General features: G+C 37.9%; 1 protein-coding gene across 4 annotated transcripts in view; it reads left to right on the top strand.

Moving 5' to 3' along the window:
• The window catches only part of LOC110446967 (UDP-N-acetylhexosamine pyrophosphorylase-like), a 28026-nt gene that overhangs the window by 6578 nt on the left and 8409 nt on the right, over positions 1-13039 (top strand). For all 4 annotated transcript variants that reach the window (XM_021492318.1, XM_021492317.1, XM_021492316.1 and 1 more), the window contains exons 3-6: positions 2792-2996; positions 3152-3327; positions 9316-9488; positions 10511-10704. In XM_021492318.1, the coding sequence (XP_021347993.1) occupies positions 2792-2996; positions 3152-3327; positions 9316-9488; positions 10511-10704 (748 nt within the window). The remainder of the gene's footprint in view (positions 1-2791; positions 2997-3151; positions 3328-9315; positions 9489-10510; positions 10705-13039) is intronic.

Genomic DNA, 13039 nt, shown 5'->3' with positions numbered 1-13039 from the left:
TAACATTAATCTTTACAGGCACTTGTATTACATACCTGCTACATGCATCTGAAGGGGCAGACAAAAAAGGTTTATTTGTACAAAATGAAAAATACCTGTCGTCAGTCTCGTATCATTTGTGAGGACATTAATAAGTGTTTCACTTAACTACCCTTGTATGTTTTATGTTACAATTGTTTGTATGATAATTTGATTCATAATAAATGCTTACACAAAACGTTATATATATATACCCTATCATAATGGCATGGTAGAACCTATTGCTGTCATTCAAAATGAATGGCAGCAATGCTGGTCTCTCGAGACCACCAACAAACTTTTTAAGATACAACCAAAACTTAAAACATCTATTCCCAGTCGGAAAGATCGTAGAGAGGAAGTTGTCCTCGCTCGGCTCTGTACTGGACACAGATATCCTACTCATTCGTACCTTTTAAAACGAGAAGATCTACCTTTATGCCACGCATGTGACACTCCATTTATAGTGGAACATTTTTTAATAAAATGTTCTGATTTTAAACACATTCATGATAACTACTTTCGAGTCCCGGATATGAAAACTCTTTTCAGTTCCGTGGACTCGAAGGCATGATTCAACTATTTGAAAGACATCGGTCTATTTTATAGACTCTGATGTCTTTTAACCCACCTTACCCTTTTTGACGTTTTATATATATCACATATTCCATATCATCTATTCGTTATCTCTTTTATTATTTTGACCCCTTTTTTTATTTTTTATTATCTACACATACAATGTGAATGCTTTTAAAATAAACCATTTTATCTGATTTTATCTTCGCTACTCACATGTTTGATAAAAAAATAAGATAAATAAATAAATCACCATGGCCCTAAATGACCACAGCCGCCGATTGGCCGTTAAGCATAACAAACAAACAAACAAACAAACCTAAGCTCAAAGGGCCGCGATGGCCATGTGGTTAAGGTGTCTGACATTCTGCTACCACTAAGCCCTCCACCACTGGCTCCAGGCCTATGTGGGGCAGGTACTGGCCGTAGGTCAGTGGTTTTTCACCGGGTACTCCATCTTTCCTCCACCACCAAAACCTGGCACGTCCTTAAATGACCATAGCTGTTAACAGGACCTTAAACACAAACAAACAAAACCAAAATAAATAAATCCATATGGACGCAATATAACATCAATTTTGAATCCGTCACAAGCATGAAGTCAGAGCTTAATTTTTCATAACATTATATACCCTATCATAATGGCATTAGAAAAACTAAGCTCAAACTCAGCTTAAGCCATGAGACTCCTGAGTGTTTGTGATATCTGAGTGTGTGTAAGTGTTGTTCAGGTAATCTCAATGTGTCTTATAGCAATCTCTACCACCACTGCTGAAAGATATACTACTGTTTATATATAGCCTGTACATGACCGTTAATCAATGATTTTGATAAATTTATCATCCTTTACTTTATATTTTGGCCAGACTACTGAGATTTTAGTTTAGTTTATGATATAGCATTTCTTTGACTTCTAACACTTATTTACTGTAGACTTGTGTAGAGACAGTTATAAGAATTATTATATGTAAATTTAGGACTTGTCAGTCCAAGTCTTATCAGTGTAAATGAAGTAAATAAACTGAAAGTTTGATATAAAATATTAAGAATTGATAACTATATTTGTATTATAATCTTATGTTATAATATACATCAGATAGGTCGAAAATCGTCAATGTCACTGAATAAAATTATTTTTCTGTTATGTTCCTAATTGAAGGAAACAGCACTAATTGTTTTACATGCATATCAATAAAAATTTTGTGAAATATTTTATATCTACCACAGTCACAGGTACATGTATATCTTGTCCTGTTGATCAAATCAATTTTATGTCGTGTGTGTGAACTATAATATTGATTTCTGTGTAATTGTACAACAGATTGTGGTATGTAACATATTGCTGTTATAATGTATTACAATCTGATCCAATCTTGCCTGAGGACTCCTTCGACTTAAACTTGTGACAATTCAACATGGCAGATTTCTCAACTCTTTCTGAGTCCAGTTCGACTGGCATGATATTATTAACTCATTCACCCCTACAATTACATAATGAACTATTCCAACCTTTGAATTGGAAGAGTTCAAACGTGTCTTCAGGGGTGAATGAGTTCATGGTCCAAACTTGGTTCTTTCACTGACTGGTCCTTTTGCAATTGATCTGCCAATATTGGCCAGCAATTCAGCAATAGTTACTATTAAGGCACATGTAACATTTTCTATTTTTTTTTGTGGTAAGTTCAAAGGAAAACATTAAGCGTTGGCCAGGGTCAAAGGTCAATATTTGCTATGATCATGTTAAAATTGTTTTTGTTTCATATGACCCAAGGGTAAGAAATTTAGCTATTAGGTAGCTGTGATGGAGTGCTACATGGATGAACATCTTTGTATTAATGACCTTGACCTACTTCAAAGGTCATAGGGACATTATGTTGGCATAAAGAAACTAAAACAATATTAGTCAGGTTGTCGGAATACTCAGGGGTCAGATCATACAGGTGTCACTGGACTTGATTTCCTTTCTCATGTTGCCTTCTTCCAATATCAGCTGCTTTACCTTTTATCCCCCCAAAATCAAAAATGAGGAGACGCTATGTATGTTTAACCCTTTCATCACTGTAGACCATAATGGATTCATCCAGATTAATGCATGGTAGAGTCTACTTAAGTTACATAGGGGTAAAAGGGTTAGAAGAGTAGATACACTAAAGGCCTCACCAGAATGCTAATCATTTGACCTGTTGTTATGTTCCAGGCTTGGAAGAAGTAGGTAACAACCGGGTGGCGGTCCTCCTGCTGGCAGGGGGTCAGGGAACACGCCTCGGGGTGCCCTACCCCAAGGGAAGGTATAATGTTGGTCTCCCGTCACAAAAAACTCTCTATCAACTACAGGCAGAGAGGCTGCTCAAGCTGGAGCGACTAGCAACACAGCAGACGGGCAAACCCTGCACTATTCCATGGTAAGTTGTCACAAACCCACACCATTCCTGTATATTCATGTTGTATTCATAATATGTAGATATCGCAACATTTACACAAATATGGCCTTAATTTCGTACTTTTTTAAAATATTTTTATATTTGATTTCTAAGGCTATGTGTTGTTTTTGTTCTAGGTATATCATGACCAGTGAGCACACTAAACAGGCCACTGACGACTATTTCCAGCAGAACAACTACTTCGGCCTCCAGAAAGAGAATATCGTACTGTTTGAACAAGGCCTGCTGCCCTGTATAGGGTTTAATGGGAAAATCATCCTCGCAAACACACACAAGGTGGCCCTAGCCCCGGGTAAGTATCACTGTCTTGTGAGGTGATCATAGAAACTAGTGACATATCAGGGGTTAAAATGTGCTAGAGAACTGCACAGAATCTCTTTCTGTTTTTCTTTTTCTATAATATAAAAAGCTATATTGAATGACATGGAGTTCGGGTGTTAAATCTGTCCGGCAAGCATACATATGGAGTTCAAACATTGTCTGTGGTCGTCCTTGGTTTTGTTGGGGATAGGATGAGTTAGTGTCTATGATGGTGAGCTGATTGACTTTTCTGTACATCTGTTGCTAGGATTATGTGTGAATGTACTTGTAACATCATTGACCAAAGGACAGTGAGATTCATCTCCATAGAATTCAGATCTGTTAAACAAAGCATCATAGACAAACATACATGTATACCATCTAAAGGAAGAACACACAGAGAGGGTGTAAAATAACAACAACCAAAGCTTCAAAAGAACTTTTAGTGTAATTCGTTCAGGTCAGTGTTTTTACGCCTCTGTAATAAGGGTCGGCAATTGACCCCATTTCCATCACAGTTTACCCCATTTGTATCCCAAATCAAGCCAAAAATTCCCAAAATGTAAACGGTTTCATAAAACCTAAAAAAAAAGAATAACATCATTTTGTATTTAAATCTGAAATCGTATCACCGACACCTATGTTAAATATGCTTTTTTTCCATCTTCATAGAATTGCTAATTCACTTGAAAAACGCAATGATTATTGTTTATATGTGCGGGTTTGTTAAATGCAGTGTTTACCTGGTACTATGTAAGCATGGCCATCATAATGTCTGTCTCATCCGCGCTATCTCGAGGAGGCAAATACAACAACATACCCTGCCTCCAGCCCTCAAACACACAGACAGGCAAACATTACAAACATACGGAGTAACGCCCTCTAATGAGGGTAGCTTTTAATAGGACGTTTAACAAAACACCAAACCAGCTCGTTTGTCTATCATTAATTTACAGTACTTTAAGTTTTTCCTAATTCACAATAAAACAAATTACCAAAACGCTGCAGATTTCTTATTATTCCTAGATGAAAACAGACTACAGATTAACTCCAGGGTTTTCTTCCTTAACATACTTGAATTTTTTGAAATTTCCATGGGAGAGACTACATGTTCTCAGAATAAAGAGCGTAAATAAAATGAGTGTATGTACACCCTAGAGAGAAAATAACACTTTTAAAGGGCATCTTTTGAGCTGTTCTTTCAGATGAAATAATCAGATCTTTGAAAATCGGAATAGTTTAGCAAATTCACTGGTTGAAAATGCTAAACTTTAACACTCAAAATCGGGAGTCTCGTGCGAGTATGCCTAAAGTTTGATCATGAATATTTTTTCTTCAAAGTTATTTGCCAAGCTGAAGTTCTTTCATAATTACTGTCAAAAACATGATTTTTAAAGTAATAGTCAGTCCTGCTTGTACATCATAAAAGTAGGGCTAAGACTGAAAGAGCTCCTTAAGTTATTTTATATACCATACCTGGCACAGAAAAATTCTTATCAGTGTTAACAGTTTTTTCTCTTTTCTATAAATGTTAAGAAAAATTCCAGGAAGTGTGACAATTTATAACTTCAGCAACAACAGTTATATATCAGATTACATAAGGATATACCTTATCATAAAAAGGTAACTGAAATACAAACTTCTCGTCTTTTGTTCGTAAATCTTGTATGGAATGTGAAACGATCTAAGATCCTGTAAGTATATACAGTACTGAGGACATTGTATTTTGGTTACATTCTGGATGACGCAATGAGGCTCCATATTGCTGAGTAATAGATTCATAACTGGGCTGCCATGGCCAAGTGGTTAAGGCTTCTGACATTCTGCTACCGCTAGCGCTCCACCACTGGGTCGCAGGTTCGAGACCTAGGTAGGGCTGTCACCAGGTACTGGCCGTAGGTCCGTGTTTTTTCTCCGGCTTTCCTCCACCACCAAAACCTGGCACATCCTTAACTCATTCACCCCTGAAGACACATTTGAACTCTTCCAATTCAAAGGTTGGAATAGTTCATTATGAAATTTCAGGGGTGAATGACTTAAATGACCATAGCTGTTAATAGGACATAAAACACAAACAAACCAAATGAAAAAAAAAAGATTCATAAACTTGTCAAAATGCCCTGAAATTTTAACTCCTGTGTTACAAGTTTCCCCTGCTGTGTTACCTGAGTGGTTGGGAGCAGTGTTTGTACTAGAGACGACAGGAGTAAAGTGACCGTACACAATGTGTGCTGTACATATCCGGTCCTTGACTTCCATAATTATCAGATGTGGCAATCAGATATTTTAACAATAGAGACACTAATGGTGGTTATTAAAACCTCTCGACTTTAAGTTTGTCTTGATAGGGAATTTGAAACAAACCAAATACGACATTGTTTGACGGTGTTTGCTGTGTATTGTTTACGAAGAGGTATTTGGAGTGGCAAAGCTACTGACATCAGCTCTCTGTCTATAAAACCATTCTTACACTCAAAACTCAAATTCTGTGTTCTAGCTCAAACATTGTTCAAGTGAGAAAGTTTTGCTGGAGTTAAATTTCACCTTTGATGACCTCCGCAATAATATACCCTAAATAGTGATTACATGTGAAGGGCGAATGTTAAACTCCATAAATATGGGTTTTACAGGTGAATGGTGAATATTTGACAGTAATCATTAAAAAATAGATATATTGTGTTTCCTATGCATATATGTGTGAATTATTGAGACATCACACATACACAGATTGATATTGTTTTATTCACTGACGGTGCTAAGTTTGTTTTTTGTCTCGCCGCCACAAAGAAGCGGAAGCAAGAACTAAGGTGTTCCTTTTCTGGCAACGGGGGTGTCAACATTAAGTATTTGCGCCTAAGTTAGTTTCACTGAAAGTATAAGTGCTAGACCAACCAAACTTGGACCACTAATACATCTTAGGTAGTACATCTCAACCCATGCATCGAATGCTGGATGCGGCCTACCTTTTATAGTCCTTTGACTTTGTCAGTAACTCCATCAACATTAAGTTGTTTCGTTAGTTAGTTTCTCTGGAACTGCATGTGCATTGATGGTCAAAGCAGGGCACAGGCAAGACATATCAATCCGAAAGGCTTGTCTTGGTATGTTTGATAATGTAATTAGATTGCGGTTTATTAAGACACGGTCCAGACAGAGAGGTGTAGATCCATTTTACTTGCCATGTTTACCTGTAGGGGAAGTAATCTGATGACATGGGTAGACAAACACAGGTTGTTTACTGTGGCTAACATTACACGCCTTGCCACACAGTGTTATCTTGTGTCAGCAAATTAGTGTATTCCCATTATATAATACTGATTAAAGTCAGGGATATAAACCCACTGAGGCACTTCAGGTCAGACTAGCTATTATCAAACTTGTTTGAATACAAGTGACTGATTAGAGGACCTAATTTTAGATTGCTGATAATAAAGTTGGTATCCCTCTGAATATTTAAGTGTCTAGCCTTGCATACATAATACTAAATACCTTGAGATCTGTGTACAACTAGGTATACAAAAATGTAACCATTCATTCATCTGGATTTTTTTAAAATGCAAGGATTGTTATGTAAATGAGCTTTACTTACTCATATCTGAACAGAAACACCTACATACACCTTGCAGAGTTGTACAGGGACCTATTGAAGTTTGATGATGAAATGTTTTTTGTTTAATTCTTTTGTTGAAAATTGTGGAAAATGATAAACAATTCTAATTGGACACATTGATATTTTCTTAAAAATAACCCACACGAAAACAAATGAAGTAAAAAAAATAACACCATTGTCAACATTGTTGCATAAAACAGGCAAAATAATAAAATCTATAATGCAACACTTGCATCCCTATTTAACTTAGTAGACTCTACCACACATTGATCTGGATGAGTCCATTATGGTTTTCAGTAGGGAAAGGGTGAAATTATTAAACCTTTCACCCCTATTTATCTTTAGTTGACTCTACCATGCATTGAACTGGATGAGTCCATTATGGTCTACAGTGGTGAAAGGGGTAAGAATGAATGAATTGCATTTTAGCACTAAAATTCTCAAGTGTTTTGTTCGCTGTGGGACAGATATATTTAAGTTCCTAATACGGTTATTAGTTATTTATATGAAGGAGTTCCCATAACATAACAAGCTTCTGTGTGTTTTATAAAAGTCCTATGGAATTTCCAGGAATGGAGAGAAGTTTGAGAATCTCTTTATATATAAGGGGAGATAATTTGATTTTACTGGTGTGAAGGTAACGCACAACAATTTTCTTTGTAGTTTCCTTCATTTAAAAACTTGATATTAATGTGATCCACATCTTAACAAGACAGCTATAACATTTCAAATTGATGGTCACTTTCTCATTGATCAATATAACTCAGTATAATGATCTGCTTGTGTTGATGTGATGTCATATTTGTCTCGCTGCAACAGAGTAGAGGAAGCGGGAACTAAGGCGTTGCTTTTCCGGCGATGGCATCAACATTAAGTATTTGCGTTTAACTTAGTTTCACTGAAAGTATAAGTGCTAGACCAACCATATTTGGAACATAGACAGGAGGGGGGGCCCATTAATTAATTTGTGGTGTTGCCCAAAATTTTAATCTCAGAAAAAGACTCAAGAAAACTAATAAATTATAATTGTCATGTCGGTTGTACGTGTATACTACTTTCTGGCACCAAACAATATATAGAACTTCATTATTTCAGAGATTGTGACAATGATAATTTCCCTGCCGAGCAGAGCGAGTCGAATATTAGAGTAAATATTAAATATTGATTTATTTTGTCATAAATATGAATTATGATTTGACTGTTACTTTGTCTTTTATTGTGAATTTGTATGCATGCATATGTACAAGGGCAACAGCTGTTAAATTGGATATATATATACATGCCAGGCTTTTATGCTAACATTGGTTATTATTCACCTGATAACGTGATGCTAAGGTGGATGCTTTATTGTCTTTGAAATTTTTGAAATTTACATTTTTTAACAGGTATAATAAATCACTCCTGGTGATCATGTGTACATGAAACCACATGTGAAAATACAGGTTTATCTATTATGAAATGGACTCTACCTTTGAAATAACAATTAACATATATACCTAATTCCAACAGTTGGTTTTATCCTTTCTCAACGGACAGGGTGATCACCACACCGTGACATTAGAACAATACAATTAGGTAGACAGTCCATTGAGCCTTCACCACTGACCTGACTGGAGACACTACTAATATTTAAACAAAAGATGATTAATCCCCTATAAAATAAATGTAGTGGACTCCTTGTTTGGGCAACTGCACCCTTAGGCATATATAGATATTCAAACCTCTGCTTGCCATAGAAAATCATAGTTCACAGGATGGTTGATATTAGAAGAAAATCCCATATGAAAAAGAGAAAAATCTTCAAAAACCTAAGTCCAGATTATTTTTGGACACAGAAAAAAGGGTGTTGCCCGGGCAACTAGGGCAACACCCCTTGGTTTGCCACTGATAGATGCATCTTACTAGTACATCTCAACCCATGCATCAAATGCTGGATGCAGCGTACGTTTCATGGTCCATTGACTTTGTCAGCATTTCCATCGACATGAAGTTTTTGCGTTTAAGTTAGTTTCTCTGATATGTGCATTGATGGTCAAAGCGGGGCACAGGCAAAACATATCAATCCGAATGGCTTGGAAATTTCCTTTCTTTACCCTTGGGTTAGACAGAACAGTCTTCCCCTGACAATTTTCCTAGCAATATGTCAATCTAATGAGGGAGAAATATGTATCTTCTCTTAACTTTTTCAGCCAATCAGATCTGAACACTTTTTGTCTTGTATAATACCCAAAAAATTAATGACATGTCACATGTAATAGCTAAGAAGGAAACCCTAATGCTGTAGCTACATACAGTAATTTGGAATTGTTTTCATTGTATATTAGATTTCAGTACTGGTACATCTTAACAAATATCTGACTTTACCTACAGATGGAAATGGTGGCCTGTACCGAGCGCTGCGGAAGTGGAAAGTCTTGGAGGACATGGAGAAGAGAGGGGTGACCAACATACACGTCTACTGTGTAGACAATATACTCGTCAAAATGGCCGACCCTGTCTTCATCGGCTTCTGTAGGACAAAGAAGGCCGAGTGTGGAGCGAAGGTAAAATTTCAAACTTGGTCGTCTGTCTTGATGTTTTGAAGTAATAAGTGCTGTATTTCTCACTTTGTTTGGCTGTAAGTTTGTAATCCTCTGACCTGTGAGTCGATGTGGTGGTACAGACTGTCATTTCTCCAGTGGCTTTGTAATTTCTCTTTAAATAACTTCTATAGAGTTGTATGGTTTAGAGTCATAATATTGGTTCAAACATTGTTGTCGCATAGGTTTTCTGATTTGTTGAAATAATTAACTGACTCACTTTCATAATCACTGGGACCAAATATATTTAAAAGTTGTAATGACTTAGAATTTCTTCTACAGGACTATGAGGCCTAATTTATGATACTTGTGCTAAAGCATTCTGGGCTATCTGGCGGTCAACTTTGCTCAAATATATTACCTTGACCTGCCTTCAAGGTCACAATCATTGCCAAGTGTATTAAAATGTCCTGAAAACTGTGAGAGCTTTAGTCATGATATTTAGTCTGTATATTTCTGGGAAGGAGGGCTATCAAGTATGTACAAATGAATGATTCAAGGTGGTAGGGGTCAGATGTTTTGGAAACTTAACTTAGAATCACTTCCAACTCTTCTGAAACCCAATGTCATATAGCTTGATCAGTTGGATAACTATCATATCAAATGACCACAAGCAAATGACTGTGGCCATCTTTCAAGGTCATTTGAGTCAAATATGTTGGAAACGATGTCTATTTATCTTCTAAACTTTGGTGTGAACATTCAGGCCCTTATGGCCTCTTGTTTTAATTCTTGTAAAATGGAAGAATTGTCATGACCTTTATGGGTTGAGTCTAACTGAAAACTACAGACTTCCTTGTCCAATGTCCATCTTTTGGATTCTTTTTCAAATGAAAAAGTTGCAGTTTATAGAAGAAGAAAATGTTTTAACAGTATGTCTGAATGTTTACAGTGATATCCATCTATATAAAACAACTAGCAGGATGTCTTTCGTATAGGTCATTATTGCCTTGTTAAATTAACGGTATACTTTATTTTTTATTCAGGTTGTAGAGAAGACCGTGGCCACAGAGGCTGTTGGCGTGGTTTGTAAGGTGGAAGGTCGTTACCAGGTTGTAGAGTACAGCGAAATCACGCTCAAAACGGCCGAGTTACGGCGCGACAACGGACAACTGACTTTCAACGCGGGGAATATATGTAACCACTTCTACACTCTGGACTTCCTCAAACATGTATCACAGTAAGAGCACCAACCAACATCAATCACTTGGGTCTCTTGTCTTATCTTATGTTACTGTGCATCCTCCATACTCCAGGGGTTTCGCTCACTTTCGCTCTCTGCACCCCTGGTATATATGTCATAGTGAAATTGAAGGCTTGCAGCTAGCTATTGGAATGGTCTCTGGTAAAAAGCGCCTGACCAATCACTGATACATGTCCTTTCAACAGTACAGAGGAGCGACTCCCGACTTCAAAGCCTGTCACTTTTACCGTTAGGCAACCGCAGGATTCTTTTGATGTACATCAAAGGATCAAACCAGTCTCCTTGTCTCATACACAAGGTGGTGCACACTAAACCTTCGATTTTGCTGCGACATATTCCAAAGGTGCAGAGAGTGAAAGTGAGCGTAACTCAAGGCGTATAGAGGTGGTTACTGTGAGGGTATGACAGAAATCTCAACCAAAGGGGTGACATTCTTGGTTGTCTAACTTGAGACTTGCTTGAAACCAAGAGTAAGAAATTAAATAATCTCACCCGTAGGTCGAGATATATCCGGTATATCTACCTCATTGGTGATGTTCCTTTTTGTCTCATCCTTTCAAAGAAGGTTGACAACAATGTGTATTATCATTTATAATCTAGCTGTTTTATTCCTGATTTGTACATGCATGACCTTATTCGTCGAGAGTGGAATATGGCCTCATATTTTATCGTTCCTGTAATATCATATATTATTGTTCGTTTCCATGTGCAATCTGTCATACCTAGGGAGTGACAAATACCTTGCACATCCTACCTCAGAATGTTACAAAGTAATCGAATCCTAGTGGGTAACAGAGAAATCATACCCTAGAAGGTGACAGAGAAATCACACCCAAGGGGGTGACAGAGAAATCATACTCTAGAAGGTGACAGAGAAATCATACCCTAGGGGGTGACAGAGAAATCATACCCTAGAAGGTGACAGAGAAGTCATACCCTAGAGGGTGACAGAGAAATCATACTCTAGCTGGTGACAGAGAAATTATACCCTAGGAGGTGACAGAGAAATCATACCCTAGGGGGTGATAGAGAAATCATACTCTAGAAGGTGACAGAGAAATCATACCCTAGGGGGTGACAGAGAAATAATACCCTAGGAGGTGACAGAGAAATCATACCCTAGAAGGCGACAGAGAAATCATACCCTAGAGGGTGCCAGAGAAATCATACCCAAGGGGGTGACAGAGAAATCATACCCTAGGGGGTGACAGAGAAATCATACTCTAGAAGGTGACAGAGAAATCATACCCTAGAAGGTGACAGAGAAGTCATACCCTAGAGGGTGACAGAGAAATGATACGCCAGGGGGTGACAGAGAAATAATACCCTAGGAGGTGACAGAGAAATCAGACCCTAGAAGGGGACAGAGAAATCATACCCTAGAGGGTGACAGAGACATCATACCCTAGAAGGTGACAGAGAAATCATACCCTAGAGGGTGACAGAGAAATGATACTCCAGGGGGTGACAGAGAAATAATACCCTAGGAGGTGACAGAGAAATCATACCCTATGGGGTGACAGAGAAATCATACTCTAGCTGGTGACAGAAAAATCATACCCTAGGGGTTGACAGAGAAATCATACCCTAGAAGGTGACAGAGAAGTCATACCCTAGAGGGTGACAGAGAAATCATACTCTAGCTGGTGACAGAGAAATTATACCCTAGGGGGTGACAGAGAAATCATACCCTAGGGGGGGACAGAGAAATCATACCCAAGGGGGTGACAGAGAAATCATACCCTAGAAGGTAACAGAGAAATCATACCCTAGAGGGTGACAGAGAAATCATACTCCAGGGGGTGACAGAGAAATCATACCCTAGGAGGTGACAGAGAAATCATACCCTATGGGGTGATAGAGAAATCATACTCTAGAAGGTGACACAGAAATCATACTCTAGAAGGTGACACAGAAATCATACCCTAGGGGGTGATAGAGAAATCATACTCTAGAAGGTGACAGAGAAATCATACCCTAGGAGGTGACAGAGAAATCATACTCTAGCTGGAGACAGAGAAATCATACCCTAGGAGGTGACGGAGAAATCATACTCCAGGGGGAGACAGAGAAATCATACCCTAGAAGGTGACAGAGAAATCATTCCCTAGAGGGTGACAGAGAAATCATACCCTATGGGGTGACAGAGAAATCATACTGTAGCTGGTGACAGAAAAATCATACCCTAGGGGTTGACAGAGAAATCATACCCTAGAAGGTGACAGAGAAGTCATACCCTAGAGGGTGACAGAGAAATCATACTCTAGCTGGTGACAGAGAAATTATACCCTAGGGGGTGACAGAGAAATCA

This window comes from Mizuhopecten yessoensis, unplaced genomic scaffold, assembly GCF_002113885.1.
Source record: "Mizuhopecten yessoensis strain PY_sf001 unplaced genomic scaffold, ASM211388v2 scaffold3091, whole genome shotgun sequence".
NCBI classification, from domain to species: Eukaryota; Metazoa; Mollusca; class Bivalvia; order Pectinida; family Pectinidae; genus Mizuhopecten; species Mizuhopecten yessoensis.
The sequence above is the reverse complement of the archived record's forward strand: the minus strand, read 5'-3'. Positions and strand labels throughout refer to the sequence as shown.